This window comes from Microcebus murinus, chromosome 27 (assembly GCF_040939455.1).
Source record: "Microcebus murinus isolate Inina chromosome 27, M.murinus_Inina_mat1.0, whole genome shotgun sequence".
Taxonomy (NCBI): domain Eukaryota; kingdom Metazoa; phylum Chordata; class Mammalia; order Primates; family Cheirogaleidae; genus Microcebus; species Microcebus murinus.
This window is the reverse complement of record NC_134130.1, coordinates 19,212,327-19,229,818: the sequence shown is the minus strand read 5'-3', so window position 1 is coordinate 19,229,818 and position 17,492 is coordinate 19,212,327. Positions and strand designations below refer to the sequence as shown.

Below are 17,492 nucleotides of genomic sequence, written 5' to 3'. Positions count from 1 at the left end.
AGACTGTCTCAAAAAAAAAAGATAACAATGCTGTTATAACAATTCTATTAATTGCCAAGAATTAATAGAATATTAATGTATGAATAATAGGTATAAGTCATAAAACAGACTTGAATACCGACAGTAAAGTAAGATGTTCTCTTAAGATTACCACCTGATATTTTAGCTCGTTTTAAAAAAGATCTCTAACATGTAAAATTTTTATAAAATAAGGGACATTGATGGTTAAAACAAACTAAAATAATAGGTTATTAGGCTTATTAGATCGCTATCTTAGGGGTAGCGGAGGAACTCAGGAATACATGAAAATTTAGGAAGTAGTTTTAAAAACTATACATGGCCTCTCTTTTTAATGTAATTCATACATACTTGCAAAAATTTTAAAATATCTGTACCTGGCCCATTTCATAATCTCAGATTTTGTCTTTTGAAAATGAAAATCTAAAATAATTTTTAAAAACCCCAAATCTTATAGTTTATAGTAAATTAAACTAAGATTTTTATGAATTAATTTATTCTAGGCTAAAAACTGTTTTAAACTTAAATTGTAGCAACTCAGATGGAATCTCTGAGCATTTGGGCAGATCACCATTGTAATCAGCTTTTGCTCTTTACTGAAATAAGTGGTTCATACATACCTCCTCTAATTGTTTTTTAAGATCCATTATTTCTTTTCTATATCTTTTCAGGAGAGCTTCATCGCTTGATACCTCATTAACATAAGGGGTGTTCTTCATATATTTAGCAGTGCTGGCAAACTGGGAAAAAAAAAAACCCATAGTGCTAAGTGCTCAACACTACAACAAATTCTAACTTAATATTTAGGTTCTTGTACTCAATTCTCTTAAAAGAGAGGAAGCCAATCTTTCTAGTTAGCTTAATACTCTTAGAACACAGGGAACATTCTGTGTTCTTATAACAGTGCTCTATAATGTATGTACCCTGGCTGATAGTCTTCAGAAGAAAAAAAGATATTTTGAAGACAGATAGTAATAGAAAACCTACAGACAACAGCTTACTGGAATCCCATTGATCCTTCAAGGTCTAGCACAAATGCTCCCTTTACTCTGAAGTTTTGCTTCCAGCCAAAAGTCTCTCTTTCCTTTAAACTCTATCCTATTTATTATTACTTACGTAACTTAATTCAAGGCAATCACGTTACAAGACAAGTGTTATCTGCCTTGTCACAGGATTCATAAATTCTGTTAAGCCAGGGACCCCAGTTTCTATCTCTGTATCCCTGACATTACTTTGGTCCAGTGCTTAATAGCTAAAGCAATGCTTTTCAGAGTATGAGTACTATAAATAACTTTAAGTGGGTACATGAAGGTGACAGTTAAATAACATCAAATCCTTCTTTGAGAAAGCTAGTCTACTAACATTTCTCATTTTTCCTTCATTTCCTAAAACAGTAAATGAAGGCCGTTGGCTCAGAGCAAAGAAAGGAAACAGTTAGGTGGCAGGAATTTGAGAATTATTTTGTTATACACATATAATTTTTTGGTTACCTTCTATCTGCGGCAAGTAATAATAGTTTCTCATTGATAGGACTGATATAAAAGTTTCCTTTTATCATACATTAAGTATAAAAGTGAGTTATTTAAAGGAAAATTTCAAGTCAATTTCAGTATAATAGTGCTAGATGTGGCAAAAATAGTGGAGGTGAGAAAAAATGATTTAAGTCTGGGGAAAATTAAATTAAGGAATGGTATTTAGTGGATAACACATCAATTTTATTATAACAAATGTATTAATCAATTTAAAAAACCTATGCTTAAGTTTAGTAGGTAATTTTTTCCTTCTTAAGGTTGATCTTCTTCCATATTAAGTTGAGATAAAAATCGAACTCACCTGGAGAGTTGTAAGGGTTTCATCCAAAGACACTGGAGTAATTGTGCAGATAATACGTGTTTTTGCATTTCCTCCCAAGGAATTCTGGAGAATTCGTGTTAATTTGCTATCTCGATAATTTATGAAACCGCTTAGGAAAAATAAGTTTGGGAAGAAGATTAAGAATTTTTATATAACAAAAGAAGATGGTTTTTAATGTAGAATAATTAAATCAGCCAGTTTTAAAAATTAATTCTTTATAGGCTATATGAGGCAGATTAAAACTAACAACTTATAAATATTTAAAATAGAAAGCACAAAAACTTTTAAATATATGGAAGAAATCAGTACACTTACTTGAGTCACCAAAATATCACAAATTTCAACGTAGTGAAAAACGTAAGCACTATTTGGAAAGTGTGCAATGGCATAAACTTACCCAATTTGTCCATCACTAAGTTTCTTGATCACTTGTCCCAAAATAAATAAGCTTCGATTTATATTACAGCCTTCCTTGAGTCGCACACCTGAATTTGTCACACAAATATGAAAACTAAACTTGTCTCCTTTTCTAAATGATAAACTTATTCATCAGTAGTTTATAAAATAAACTATAAATTAAAGGATCAGATGCTAAAGTTTATGCTTAGTATTAGACTTGAGTCCACCTTTAATATCACCAGTAGAAGGAGCTCTCTTCCTTTTGCTACCAGCTATTAAGTGAATCAAAAAGGTTATCACCTGAGAAAAACAGTAAAAAGAAAAAGATGAAAAGGGAGAAAAGAATGACGGATTAAAAAGCCTGTTTCCTAAAAGAGCTCCTCTAATACTTCAGTTCAGATCCATTTTTTTAACCTCTAAATAAAGGCAACCAAGGACCTACAATAAAATTAGTCTCTAATTTCTTACTTTTTAATTATTAACGTGCCTACATGGTTCATAAAGAAAAAAAAAGCACACTCTGAAAAAGCTCCCTTCTACTTTTATCCCCCATTCAACCAGTGCCTGTCCCTCCAGAAACCAGTCATTATTATGTTTATTCTTCCAGATATTTTTAAAAATACAAGCCCATATATTCATTTGCTCCCTTCCTTATTTATACAAATATTCAGTCTATACATACTATTTTGTACTTTGCTTTTCTTCATTTGGTTACGTATCTTGAAAATCTTCCATATCAGTAAACACTTGTCTTTTTCATTCTTTTATAGCACAGAATTCCATTGTATAAATGTACCAAAATTTATTTACACCACCCCCTGTTAATGGACATGTAGGTTTCTAATCCAGTGCTTATGCAAAACTTACCTGGAACAAATTATTTTGAATAGATGTTATTTCATTTCACAGGTTCATTAGTTAGCTATTAAGTAGTATTGGTATTATTGGTACTTAACAAATCAGTAATAATGGTACTTAACAAATCAGCTAAAACAAACATTTTTTTCTTATTCACAGGTCTGAGGTTAGACTGGTTTGGTGGATGTAGGCCAGGCTAAGTTGAGTGGCTCTACTAATGAGCTTAGCTCTGCTGCACAAATCTCATCCTTCTTGGATCAGCAGCTTTTCTCATGGCATATAGCATGAGTGTAGTCATGAGCTAAACCCATTTAAGCATTATGAAGCATTAATTCATATTCTTTGCTAAGTTTTCCATTGGTTTCTCTTAAGCCTTTCTTTTAAGGTTGTGTACTTTGTGTCATAGTTAGAATAGGTCTTTCCCATGGTAAATTGACTTCCAATAATTTTTGTGATTCTGTTTTGACACTGATTTCTTTGAGTCATTTATAATGCATTCTTTGGTGTATGGTATGATATATGAATCCAACCTTTTTTATTTTCAAATGGCTATCAACTCATGTATAAGCTGTCTTTTCCTCAGAAATTGAAAGATCATCTTTATCATATTCTAAGTTCTGTATGTATTTGGAACTCTTGTTGGACTTTCTATTCTCTTCCACTGGGCTGACAATTCACTGTTTTAATTACTATAGTATCATACATATTTTAAATAAATATATATTATATATATATTTTACTATTTTTTAGGGCTAAATTCCACTTTCAGAATTTTCCTGGCTAGTCCTATCTTTTTGTTTTTCATAAAAATTTTAAAATCACCTTATCTAAATAACACAAAAATGTACTATTTTACCTTTATTAGGATTATGATAAATCTAGACATTAACATAAAGAGGCCTGACATCTTTATGATTTTGAATCTTCCCATCTAAGTATGCTTTTCCATTTTACCAAGTATTTGTTTGCATCCTTCATGTCTAATTTAAGGTGCTCTTTGTATCAGCCTTGTGCAAACTTTGTTGAGTTTCTTCCTGGGTATCACATCTTTTGAATCATTATTGTAAATGGAGTCTTTTTGTCTGCTAAATATTATAACTGGTTTTTATGTATATTATGAGTTATTAATATTTGAATAATAATTTTGTACCTCACTTTCTTATTTCCTTATTAATTTTCAAACTTTAGATGATTTTCATGATACTCTCATGGGCTTTCAAACTATGTTAATAATTGCACAATTTTAGCTTTTTAATTGATGCTATGGTAGCCCAAAGCAAATAATCAGCCAGATACAAATGCCAATTTTTTTAAAAAAAACCCATCTTACTGTATGCTGATCAGATGCTGATTTTTATCTTAAAGACTTTTTATCAGAAAATGATTACTATTATTATTTTATCAGTTTCTAAAAATGTCTGGTGGTACTTTTTATCTAATAAAAGAACAGGAAAACATTACAACTAATTTATTTCTTTGATTGGATTAGACTTAACAAATTAAAATAAAGGATGCCCAGTTAAACTTGAATTTCAGGTAAATAATGAATAATTTTTTAGTGTTAAGTATGTCTCATGCAGTATTTCATAGTCTTTCAGTACATTTGTTATTTTTCATTACCTTAAATACACTTTGGTATTTCCATAATGCAATATTTGAGAAATACATATAGTAAAATATTCCTTGATTATTATAAATTCAAATTAAACTGGGCATCCTACTGGGAAAAAAAGACTAATGTATTTCAGGAGTTTTTATTACCTTCAGCTCCTGTTTGTGCAGCCCTTTCACTGCCTGCAAGGTCAACCAAATTCTGTAAGATAGATGAAATAAATCTTTAGGAAAGGTATTTTGAAATAATAAAATCCAAACTACGAAAAGAACATTTTAAATGAATGCCACATCTGAATATCCCATCTGTATCCTTGTTTCCCACCTCACTGTTTAGGAATTCTCTTTTCTGAGTCAAATTGTTCTCTACCTTTTCTTCTTTCTTTATAATATATTCTCCATAATTCTGCCAGTGTAGGTTGTTTCTTACAAAGTCCAAAATGCTGCCATGGTGAATAATTCTTTACAACCTGGCACTTCCCTTGCTCTAGCTTTGTATCTATCCATCCCTCATTCTTACCTCTAGCAAAACTACTCCCTATCCTCCAAATACCCCCCCACACACACTTCTGTACCTCCAAGCAGCAGCTTTTTGTTACTGCCAGTCTGTCCTTATTCTTTATTCAAGAACCAGTGTAAATGTTACCTCCACAAGATAGCTTTGCATTTTTTATCCTACTTCCCCTACACCTTGAATGAACTGCTCCTTCAACTGCATATCCAGAACTCTTAATAAATATTTATAGGTTTATAGGTGAGATTTATTGTTAGAGCACTTATTCTACTGAGCCAGTCATTTGTGTCCCTAACTACACTGTAGCATTTTTAAAAGCATGGACCTCTCTTTCATTTCACAAATATTACTGAAAAAAGTGATTGCTTATGATGCTCCAGATGGTATGTTAGGTGCTGGGGATACAGCAGTGAGCCAAACAAATAAGGTCTCTGTTCTCATGGAGCTTACATTCTACATAAAGACTGCTGATGAGAAGAGAGAAAAAGACAGACAAATGAGAAACGTATTGTGATGAGTGTAACAGAGGTAATATAAATATTGAGTTGGAAGAGGACAGAGGGAGGGATTGAGTAGATTTGCTGGACTGGGTGGCAGGGAAAGGCCTGACATTAAGCTAAGATCTAAGTAACAGAGAGGAGGGGGCCAGTTATGTAAAGATCAAGGAAACTATAGTCTAGTCAGAAAGAACAGCCAGCATACCTGGTCACAAAGCAGAATGTGCTTGGTGTGTTCAAAAACAAAGAATGGGCAGTGTGGGACAGTTGGTAAAGTGAAGACAGGAAAAGATAGGGTAAGATGAGTAGGTAGGGGTCAGATTATGCAGGACTTTGTGAACAAGCTTAAGAATTCTGAATTTTCTAAATGCTTTGGGAAGCCATTAGAGGGCTTTACACAAGGGAGTAATTCAACCTGATTCAACTTCCTAAAGGATCCACCATGGCCCCTGGGTGGAGGATGGATTGAAGAAGGGCAAGAATGGCAGCAGGCAGCCTCATCAGGAGGCTGGTGCAGGGATCCAAGTGACAGCGGTTTGGGCTAGGGAGGCTACCTGTGAGTTAGTATACCGAATGTGTTAAAAGAAAGTTAAGGACCGAGCTTAGTGGCTCACACCTGTAATTAATCCTAGCACTTTGGGAGGCTGAGATGGGAGGATAGGACAGGAGTTTAAGACCAGCCTGAGCAATGTTGTAGGACCCCATCTCTACAAAAAGACAGAAAAATGAGCCAGGCATAGTGGTGTGCCTGTATTTCCAGCTTGGGAAGTTGATGAGGGAAGACTGGTTGAGCTCAGGAATTTGAGGTAGGAATGAACTATAATGACACAACTGCACTCTAAAACCCAGGCAACAAAGCAAGACTCTGTCTTAAAAATAATGAACGTTAACTTATCTCTCTCTATGGAGATTTTCAAGAGTATGCAGGTATTTATGTGGTATTGTTTTATAGTACTATCTCAGATAACTTCTTTCTCTAAAATACTCAAAGAAGTCTAATTTTTCTTGCATAGTATCTACTACCATGACCTAGATACATAATAAATGGGCAAAGTAGTAATGAAGACAGTAGGAGGAAGGCATAGATGGCAACCAGCTTTCATGTTCAAAGACACTAAGAGGCCCAGTCTATGAGAGATGGGCTCCTGTGCAATAGAAGGAAATAAAACTTATGAAGAGTGGCTAGATCTTGTTCAAGGAAGACAAACAACATACCAAAGCAGTTGCGAGTATGTTAGAAATCTGTATGATGAATCGAAGAAAGGAAGACCAGAGTGATGGAGACTGATGTAGTAATTCAAAAGACAGGAGAACCTAAATGAGTACAATACCCACAGGAATATTCAAAGGTAGAATCAGTAAGAAATGAGGCAAGTGAACAAAGAGAAAGGCAGAAAAAGATGAGTCAAAATTGACTCAGGTTTCCAGCCTAGGTAACTGAGATAATGCTTGTTTTATCAGAAGAAAAGAATATTCATTATGGTAGGAAGAAATTAATTTGGTTTTAGGTATATTGAAGTTTGAGATAACAGCGGGACACAATTATAACAATCTTTAGGAAGATATGAATTAGGACTTAGAGACTATCAAATATATATTTGGCAGTAATCAATACAGAAATGATAGAATGTCCAAGGGCACGAACTTCAAGTAAGAAAGGCCATAGAACACCTCTGAGTTTTTGTTAGTAGGGTAGGAAAAAAGAAGCCACAGCAGAAAACAGAGAAGGAACAGAGCCAAGAGAAACTGAATATTATTATCCTACCAACGCCAAGAGACAACCTTAAAATCTAGATAGAATAAAGCTCCGCCTCCAAAAAGCCAGAAGGCGACTCTTCGGGGAAGACTTCTTTCCAAGAAGATTCTTACAGTCATTGGGTAGCCTGGAGGGTCAGACCACCTGGACCATAAATGACAGAGCATCAAGGAATCTGAGGAAAATCACAAATACATCACTGATGATGCCAAGACTATTAAAGCTAAATTATTAAGAGAAACGTTAAATTATAGTGAAATATCAAAGGCCAGGGTTGGAAAACAAAACAGAGGTTAGGTTTTTTTCTTTTTTGAGACAGAGTCTAACTCTCTTGCCTGGGCTAGAATGCAGTGGTGTCAGCCTAGCTCACAGTAGCCTCAAACTCCTGGGCTCAAGTGATCCTCCTGCTTCCCGGGTAGCTGGGACTACAGGCATACACCACCATACGTGGCTAATTTTTTTTTCTTTTATTTTTAGTTGTTTGGCTAATTTCTTTCTATTTATAGTAGAGATGGGGTCTCGCTCTTGCTCAGGCTGGTCTCAAACTCCTGAGCTCAAGCAATTCTCCCGTCTCAGCCTCCCAGTGTTAGGATCACAGCATGAGCCACTGAGCCCGGCCAGGTTTTCTTTTGCTGCTGTTATTGTTAAATTAAAATAAGATTAAAGATTAAGTATCAAAAGATTAAAATAAAAATTAAAGATTAAAATAAGTTATATCCTTTTATAGCAAAATAACTAAGGTGAAGTTTGGATTAGATATTAAGAATTTGATTTCATAAAATATGAAAATGAATAGACATATTACTTTTTTCCCCTGAAGTTTTTTTAAATCACATAGAGTAATCTTGAATCATGTCCACATCAAGCTAAAGATTTGAGGCCCTGAAGACAGAGAATAAAGCAATAAAGGTAAAGAAGAGGAAAGGAGTAAGAAAGACAGTAAGTAGTATTATGCAGCAAGAAGAAAATAAGAAGTTTACTTATCTGGAAAAAAGGAATGTTTGCATAATGCTTATATTCACTTATTCAACAAACACATATTGAACATAAACTATGCAATATAGAATGTGTTGGGGCTACAAAAATACAAAGATGAATGCAGTATCACTCTTCCTCTTCAAAAGATTTATAGCCTAAAACACTATGTTTGTAATACAAAATATATTTTCTTATTGTACTTAAGAAAAGCCTTCAATAATGTGTTTTTTAACCATCTCACCTAGATTTTTGTTAATCAAACAAGTCTAAATGATATTGGCTGAGATTTTAAAAAAAAGAAAAACAACCCAGATTCTAAGAGTACTTAAACTCTTAAATGTATACAGAAAAAAACCTACTTCATTAGTGGTTAGAGAAAGCTTCAACTCCTATAGTTCTTACATCTAACTTTTAGGAGATGACAGCCATGACATAACAGGAAGAAAGACCCTCTGAATTTTTCCTACAACATTTCAGCTAGTAATTTGATGCTACTGACAAGATGAAACTGCCAATTTCTAGTCCCTCCCCCCTATTTAGTCAACAGTTCATCTTAAACCAAATACCCAGCAACTAAATTAACTTTTGTTTCGGCACATACAGCACATTATCGTGGCTCATTTATACTCACCAAATGGGACACCTTCACAGATCCTTCACAATTAGAAGGCTCACCCTTCTCTCTGCTTTCCAAAATCTAGATAAAAAAGGCAACTTGTACAAAAATTAGTGCATTCTTACATGGAATGAAAAAGAAAGTACCAGAAAATAAGAAGAGGAGTGCATCCAGTCCAACTTTCTAGGCTCGAAATAAAACCCTACCATCAGATGTTGTAAAAAAGAGAGAAAGATAGAGAGAGAGAATATTACCTACCATCCTAAAAATTGTATGAGAACGACTGCTTCTCTGATTCATTTTTGTTTTTCCATAATGTCTGTTCTCTGTAAAAATGAGTTATATTTCAGCTGCACATATATCAATATCCAACAAAAATATTAATTTTTATTTTAACTTAATAAAGTATGATTTGAAGCCAGAACACACTTGATTGAAAAAATAGCTTTTATAAGGGTTTTAAAGAAATATAGCAGAAAGTCTTACTTTCTCCCTTTGTGATCCATTTCAAAGCCATTTCTGATGTATAAACCACTTCTTCTGTGAGATCAGCAACATACACATTCCTCTGAAACAAGTTTGTCAAAAGATTAAAGTAATAGCAGTCACTTAAAAGCCTGCTTTTCAAAAAGATACAAACTATTACAGAGTTCATTTGTGGAATTTAAAGGTGGAAAATGGAATAATTATTCTATAACAATATAACAAGCAACTCCATGAATACAATTTATTTCCTATACCCAAGCACACTAAATTTTAACTTGATGGCACTTAAGCCAAAATAGTAGAGCTTTAAAATATCAGTATTTAAAAACTATACATATTATTGTAAAAAATGAATATCTATAAACATTTCAAAAAAGAAAGAAAACCACAGAAAGAGCACTTTAAAAATTAACGGCAAATATTCAAGAACAATAATCCCAATAAGTAAGTTGATAATACTGTCTGTTACTCACATTGACATCTTCTCGAATTATTAAAGGTTTCATTTTTTGAGTGCCACAGAGTAAATCTGTAATGGTTTCATTGTATATCTCCATGTAAGACACACGCAAGAGAAATTCCCTATCAGGAAACTGGAAGAAAAAATATGTAAAAACATCAGTGAGCATCCAATTATGAAAATCTGGTATTGTATACTTATGTGCTTATATCAAAGAGGTAAAGAAAGAAGTTATGTTTGTAAAACAAAACCCATGATTCTATGTTGACAATAATAAACACAAAAATATAAAAGCATTATTTCAGAAACAATGAAAAGCCAAGTATCATAACATTAGAAGAGGAGAGCACTCATTCCAACTCTCCAGGCTCAAAATAAAAATCTACCATTACATGTTATTTTAATGAAAATGCTAATTTAAAACCAACTCTTAACTAATTAGGTTGCCTACTCTGACATTCTACTTCCCTTCTCCTTTACCTATACCCACTTTTTACTGTTCCTTAACTAGTAGTTAAACAAAGGCAATGAGGAGCAAACCATTCTGATAAGATTTTCCTGTTCCTTAACTTTTTTTGTTGAAAGTGTTACTGTTGCAGGATTCAAGGAAAAGAATGAAAAAACTTTAAGGTTTAAAAAGTAAGTTTGTGGGGATAAAAGTAAATCTATGCCATGCCATGCAATTCTTCTTTCCCCATGGATAGTCAAGAGATAACTATAAATTTACTTCCTTTTATTATTACACAGGAAAAACACTAAGGTTATTTCTACTTTTAAAAGTGTATACTAGAAATTCAGCTAAGTTATTTACCTTCTTAATTTTTTGGAAAATGTCATGAATTGCCCTGGGTATAACTCCTAAGTAATCTTCTGATCCCATCATGGTATACGTTTTTCCCGAAGCAGTCTGCCCATAAGCAAATATAGTCCCTGAACAAACAAAATATATACACACAAAGATTAAAACAAATCTGCAGTGGGTAAAACTATCAATACCTATCACACAGACACCCAAGACTAAAATGTTTCTGCAACACTGAGCTAATACAAACCATTATAGCCTTGGATGGCAGAGTCGATGATTGGTGCTGCTATTTCTTCATACACATTTTTAGTAGTTTCATTACTATGAAAGACACGATCTACAAAACAACAACACATTTGAAGTTAAACCAAACAAATCCAATGTGTTTTCATTCCGAACTAGTAATTACAATTGTCAATCTAGGATGATAAAATATATATATATATTTGGTCTGTTTTGTTTTTATTGGAGATGGGGTCTTGCTATGTCGCCCAGGCTAGTTTTTGAATGAGCCTCCAACAATCCTCCTGCCTCAGCCTCCTGAGCGAGCAGCTGGGATTAGTAGCACACATCACTGTGCCCCACAACACTTTTTAATTGAATAAGCATTAAACAAGAATGTGATGACATCACAGGCAATCCACTAAGAGACTGTGAAGACAGAAATCTCACTCTTTTGTATAGTCAAGCAGACACAATCTATTACATACACGTTTTCAAGATAAAACAATAACTAGTTCTAAAGTAAGAGAACTTGTCAGTTCTATTCATCATACAGAGTTCATTCTCCCTTTATCTGGTAATTGGGGTGATTCTCAGTTCCAAAGGAAAAATAAACTTCTCATATCTTTGTGACAGCACGGCTTTGCAACTTGGAGGAAGGGGCCCACTGGAGTTAGGCTTTCAGCCCTCCCACCCAAACTGGGAGACAGCAGCACTATCTACCTTCATATTTCATTTCAAAGAGATGGCTCCCAAGTCTTAGAGAAAGGCATTTCTAGGTATTAAAGGGGATAAAAAGGCCTAGCTAGTCTTCAAAAGGGTTTATACACATTTCAAATAGGAGAAAGTACTTAACAGTTATTACCAGTTTTCTAAAGTAAATATTCAAAGAAAAACGAAGGGAAAAAAAATCTCTTATATTAAATAGAAAGAATTAAACCTCTTATTTTTAATTTGTATTGGTCCTTAAACTCCCCAAACATTATCAATACCACCTATTGATAACACAAGGCTGAGTTTACTGCTGGTTGCACTAAGGGACACAGGACCTAGCAAAGTTTTGGCAATGGCAGGGAGCAGGAAGGCAAGGTCAGCTTTACTGAGAACTGCAAGTGTGATTTAAGGCAGCTTTTTCAAGGCAGGGTTTTAGTTAACATTGAGTAATGATTGGTGGAGATAGCAAGACTCTGCTGCAGAGGATTCAAGGAACTTCAGGGCTTACGCTGTGTTTTCCACTCAGGAGTGGATGTGTGTCTGGGGAAGTTCCCTAAGGAACAAACCATCCTCCTGGACTGCAGACGCCTAGAAAGATAAAGTCCTCAATAAAGACTGCAGCCCGCGGTTCCGGCTCCGGGCGCGCCAGATTCCGCAGCAGAGTCGGGACACTGTGGTGCCACGCAGGGCCAATTCTCCGCAGCAGCCCTCAGAGACTGTTCCCCGCAGAGCCTGTGCCACGCTCGAGCCCACTGTTGGCGCAAGCCTGTCTTTCCACGACGGTTCTCCGTGTAGCCGCGGCGCCCTGTGGATGCGGCTCAGCCTCGTAAACCGCGTAGCTCCTGGCAGGAAACCAGCCACGCATAGCTCCCCAGCTGCTAGCCTGGAAGCTGCTGGGCCTAGGGAGCCAGGAATGGACAGAAAAGTGACCACGCATCTCAGACGCTCACGTGACCTTCTGGGTCTCGGACAGGCCCCGCCCCCACCGTCTAGGATGATAAAATATTTAAGACAGTATTTTCTTCAACTTTTTAGTCCTTTGAAAAAACCTCTCCTTGAGGTAAAATGTTTTGGCCCTCAAAGACAAAAAATATATGACAAGTTAATGATCCTATGTGGTTCTTTTTTTTTTTTTTTTTTTTTTTGGAGACAGAGTCTCACTTTGTTGCCCAGGCTAGAGTGAGTGCCATGGCGTCAGCCTAGCTCACAGCAACCTCAAACTCCTGGGCTCAAGCAATCCTCCTGCCTCAGCCTCCCGAGTAGCTGGGACTACAGGCATGCGCCACTATGCCCAGCTAATTTTTTCTATATATATTAGTTGGCCAATTATTTTCTTTCTATTTATAGTAGAGACAGGATTTCGCTCTTGCTCAGGCTGGTTTCGAACTCCTGACCTCGAGCAATCTGCCCACCTCAGCCTCCCAGAGTGCTAGGATTACAGGTGTCAGCTACCGTGCCCGGCCATCCTATGTCTTTTTTTTTTTTTTTTTTGAGACAGAGTCTCGCTTTGTTGTCCAGGCTAGAGTGAGTGCCGTGGCGTCAGCCTAGCTCACAGCAACCTCACACTCCTGGGCTCGAGCAATCCTCCTGCCTCAGCCTCCCGAGTAGCTGGGACTATAGGCATGCGCCACCATGCCCGGCTAATTTTTTTTTTTTATATATATATCAGTTGGCCAATTCATTTCTTTCTATTTATAGTAGAGACGGGGTCTCGCTCTTGCTCAGGCTGGTTTTGAACTCCTGACCTTGAGCAATCCGCCCGCCTCGGCCTCCCAGAGAGCTAGGATTACAGGCGTGAGCCACCGCGCCCGGCCCCTATGTCTTTTTATAAGGCAATAGGCCATAGTGGTTGCACATGGGGTTCTGCGATCTGTCTGAATGCAAATTATATAACTGTGATTATAACTATGCTTTAATTATCAATTTATTATCTCACTTATCATACCTGAAGGCAAAACAATGTTTTGTTTCCAATGAAGCAGTTTATAAAAGGCTTAGTTTGATCTTTAGTAATAAATCTAGTATTACTGATAAGCCTTCAGTACTCTTAATAGCAAAAGGATAACAAGTTAATTTTTGATGCTATTATATCTTACCAAAATTGAAGGATTTACTGCCATCAACTTGATAAATGGCATTACTGTCAGTTTTCCAGTAAACTTGGGCAGTTTCTCCAAGTGCTTCTTCTCTAAAAACATAATAATACTGCATTTTAGCATAATTGGTCATAAAAGTTTTGTTATAGGAAGGATAATTTAAGATTTCATCTTCTGAAGAATATTTTATTTCATTTTGAGACAGGGTCTTGCTCTGTTGCTGGGGTTAGAGTATAGGGGTACAATCACAGCTCATTTAAACCTCAAACTCCTAGGTTCAAGCGATCTCCTGGCTCAGCATTCTAAGTTGACAAGACTACAGGCCTGTGTCACCATGCCTGGCCAATTTTTGTATTTTTTTGTAGGGGGTGTGTGGAGTGGGGGGGGGGAATTCATATATTGCCTAGTCTGGTCTTGAACTCCGGGTGATAAATCACCATGCCCAGAAGAAGAATATTTCAAAAGACAATAATAAATATCACATATAAGAGAAAGACAGAAAATCCAGCTTTGAGGATTAAACTCTCTTAAATGGGGTTTCAGTGCCTCCTGCCCTGTCACTGGAGTTACCTTGTGAAACCATTCACTCACCCTTTCACCCAACACTGGCAGCTGAGGGGATAGGTTAAAAATGCAAATGATTATGTCCTTCTTGCTTAAAACTCTTGAAAACCTTCTGGAAACTTATGAACTCCTTAGCATAGCACATGAGACCTGGATTATGTCATTTTTCTTTCCAACCTCATCATCCTCTAAATTTCTACATGAACCGTAAGTTCTATTTGAAGGTCTTCTCAAAATGACAGATTTAACCTCTTTGGGCCTAGAACATTCTGACCTTCCTTTCCATTAAGTAACTTACCTATTCTTTCACTTGTGAAAATTACTGGGACTTTCCGGACACCAGCCCAGGCCCCCAAACTGTCATCTCTCTTATGGACTAATCATATTAGCAAACCTTCTCCACCTGCCTATAATCATAACACTTGTCACAACCTATTGTAATGGCTTCTTTTTTTTTTTTTTTTTTTTGAGACAGAGTCTTACTTTGTTGCCCAGGCTAGAGTGAGTGCCGTGGCGTCAGCCTGGCTCACAGCAACCTCAATCTCTGGGGCTCAGCGATCCTACTGCCTCAGCCTCCCGAGTAGCTGGGACTACAGGCATGCACCACCATGCCCGGCTAATTTTTTGTATATATATTTTTAGTTGGTCAATTAATTTCTTTCTATTTTTGGTAGGGACGGGGTCTCACTCAGGCTGGTTTCGAACTCCTGACCTTGAGCAATCCGCCCATCTCGGCCTCCCAAAGTGCTAGGATTACAGGCGTGAGCCACCACGCCCAGCCCTGTAATGGCTTCTTTATGTTGATGTCTTCTAAAGTATTAGATAAGGAGCTCCTTAAAAACAGGAAATCCCAGACCTTGATATTCTGTGTTATTAAACGTTTTCAATAAAAATTTCTCAAACAGAAAATGTTAGCATTCAGGGTTGAGAACCAGAGGCTAGCGAAACAAACTGGCTTCATTTATTCCCCTTGCTGTTTTTTTCTCTATAGCATGTATTACTTACATATCACCACTTAACATTTTATATTTTTAACTTTATTTTTTGTCTCTCTGATGGAGATAAGACCACTGATCCCCGTTTCTGAGGCTGTGGGAGAGAGGAGACAAAGGAATGCTTCCTGAGCAGGAACCAGAGTTAAGGACAGAAGTTAACTGCCTAGTTGGGGGACATTCCAGTGATCTGGGAGTACAGCAAAGCAGACTCCCACCTTAAAGCCTAAGGGGCCTCATGCATAAAAAGCCGGAGCCGCCTGACATGAAAGCTTTCCACAGCTGTAAAATGCCTCAGTTAATGGGAAGCTAACCTGACAGTAAGAAGTACTAATATTTTTGTTCCATATTCCAATGGACCATAGCTGCTGAGTTCAGAGATACTATCTATACATACTTTAAGGTGTAGTTGTGCTTAATAATGAGTTATGTGTTCCTCCTGCTACAGATAAAAGAGTAATTAGCTAAGGCATCTTGTGACTTTTTGGGGAGCCTTAAACTTCTACACATTGTAACTCACGACCTTTTCAAGTGAAATCGTTGTAATGTACAGCATGAAAAAGAGAATAAAAACAGGTGGTGGACTCCAGTCAGTACCACCTGGCTCACTGGAATGCTGGTGGTCTCCTGACTTCACCACACCCTTTCACCTTACTTTTTGTATCTGTATCTTTGTCTCTCCCATTTCTTGCAAAGCACACTGCCTGTGGGCCCGGTTATATCGGGGCGTCAAGAACCCCCGGTATCTCTCCACTAGAATGGGAGATCCACAGGGCAAGGATGGTGGCGTCTGTTTAGCGCTGTAACGGTGTACTAACTATAGGTAAATACTTGCAGAATGAACCAGTGGATGCAGTCTTGAGTGCCTACTGAATACAGCGCGACAGGACAGACTAGTCCTTGCCCTCGGTGCCTACTGAATACAGCGCGACAAGACAGACTAGTCCTTGCCCTCGGGAGTGCGGAGACAGCCAAGGAGGCGTAAAGTGACTGAGAGGACGACAGAAGACTCTCCCACACGACTTCTCTAGGGCGTGGCTCAGAAGCGGGAAGAACAGCGCGGCGCAGGGGCGAAGGTCTTCCACGTCAGCGAGCCTGCACTAGATTTCAGTGAATCTCGCAGCTGGAAGGTACCTTCCAGACCTCGGACCCTGCCCTGTCACTTCACAGACAAGGAAAGCCCGGCCCAGCGCGGGTAAGCACCGAGTTGCCAGGCAGTGCCCGCGAACAGCTCTGGGAGAGGCCGGCGGACTCGCACCTCCCGCTCGGGCCCGCGCTGCCGGCAGCCGAGCGCACCTGGCCGCGGTACGGCCCCCCTACCTGCTGCTGAGCGGCCGGACTCGCACGCAGACCGCCACGGCGCCTTCCTCCGCCATCCTCTCAGGCAGGGCCCGGGAAAATGGCCGAGACGCTCCGCCGCGGGCGCTTCTGGGCGCAAGGGCCACCCCGCCTTTAAGTTTAAAATTTCCCAAACGCCGCCTCTCATTGGGCCGCGGTCTCGTGACGTCATGGGCTAGTCCACTGCGGCGCGGTGCGGGGGAGCGCGACGGGCGGTCTGGTGGAGAGTGGGAGGGGCGCGCCCGGAGTGTGTCCACGGACGGGTGGGAGTGACAGAGAGTGGCTGTCTCGGGAGTAGCAGGACGCTGCTGTTTGCTAAAAGCCCCCGAACACCGTCCTCCACCCCCACCCTTAAAGACTTTGCAATCTGTAGAAGACACAAGGCAGGGATATATACTTTTTCACTAAAAGAGAATTTACGATTTTTTTTTAAACCACACTAACAGTTAAAAAAAAAAGAAAAGAAAACCCTCAAAGGACAAAAGTTGAAACTCACTGGCCGGACTAGAAAGGTAAGAAGCTCCTTGTGCTCCTGAGAAACTCTTTGAGTTTAGGTGTTTTTCTTTTGTTTCTTTAAGGCTTGTTTCCATAGGCTGTGAGTGTCTAAGAGGCTGGCTTAGGGGAAAGAACTACTGAGGACTGGAAAAGTTCATTTAATGTGTTGATACTTTCATTAGCTGAAAGAGAAGGCTATTCTAAATACAGTAATTCTTT

At 37.9% G+C, this 17,492-nt stretch overlaps 1 protein-coding gene across 4 annotated transcripts in view; it reads right to left on the bottom strand.

The window, feature by feature from the left end:
• CENPE (centromere protein E) overlaps nucleotides 1-16,894 on the bottom strand; it is an 80,832-nt gene extending 63,938 nt beyond the window's left edge. For all 4 annotated transcript variants that reach the window (XM_012778994.3, XM_075998323.1, XM_075998321.1 and 1 more), the window contains exons 1-12: nucleotides 16,761-16,894; nucleotides 13,885-13,976; nucleotides 11,100-11,189; nucleotides 10,859-10,977; nucleotides 10,061-10,180; nucleotides 9,588-9,669; nucleotides 9,360-9,427; nucleotides 9,117-9,182; nucleotides 4,891-4,942; nucleotides 2,270-2,357; nucleotides 1,852-1,981; nucleotides 639-758 (exon numbers count right to left, since the gene is read on the bottom strand). In XM_012778994.3, coding sequence (XP_012634448.2) covers nucleotides 639-758; nucleotides 1,852-1,981; nucleotides 2,270-2,357; nucleotides 4,891-4,942; nucleotides 9,117-9,182; nucleotides 9,360-9,427; nucleotides 9,588-9,669; nucleotides 10,061-10,180; nucleotides 10,859-10,977; nucleotides 11,100-11,189; nucleotides 13,885-13,976; nucleotides 16,761-16,816 — 1,083 coding nt within the window. In that variant the 5' untranslated portion in view covers nucleotides 16,817-16,894. The remainder of the gene's footprint in view (nucleotides 1-638; nucleotides 759-1,851; nucleotides 1,982-2,269; nucleotides 2,358-4,890; nucleotides 4,943-9,116; nucleotides 9,183-9,359; nucleotides 9,428-9,587; nucleotides 9,670-10,060; nucleotides 10,181-10,858; nucleotides 10,978-11,099; nucleotides 11,190-13,884; nucleotides 13,977-16,760) is intronic.
• Nucleotides 16,895-17,492: the final 598 nt, after the last annotated feature.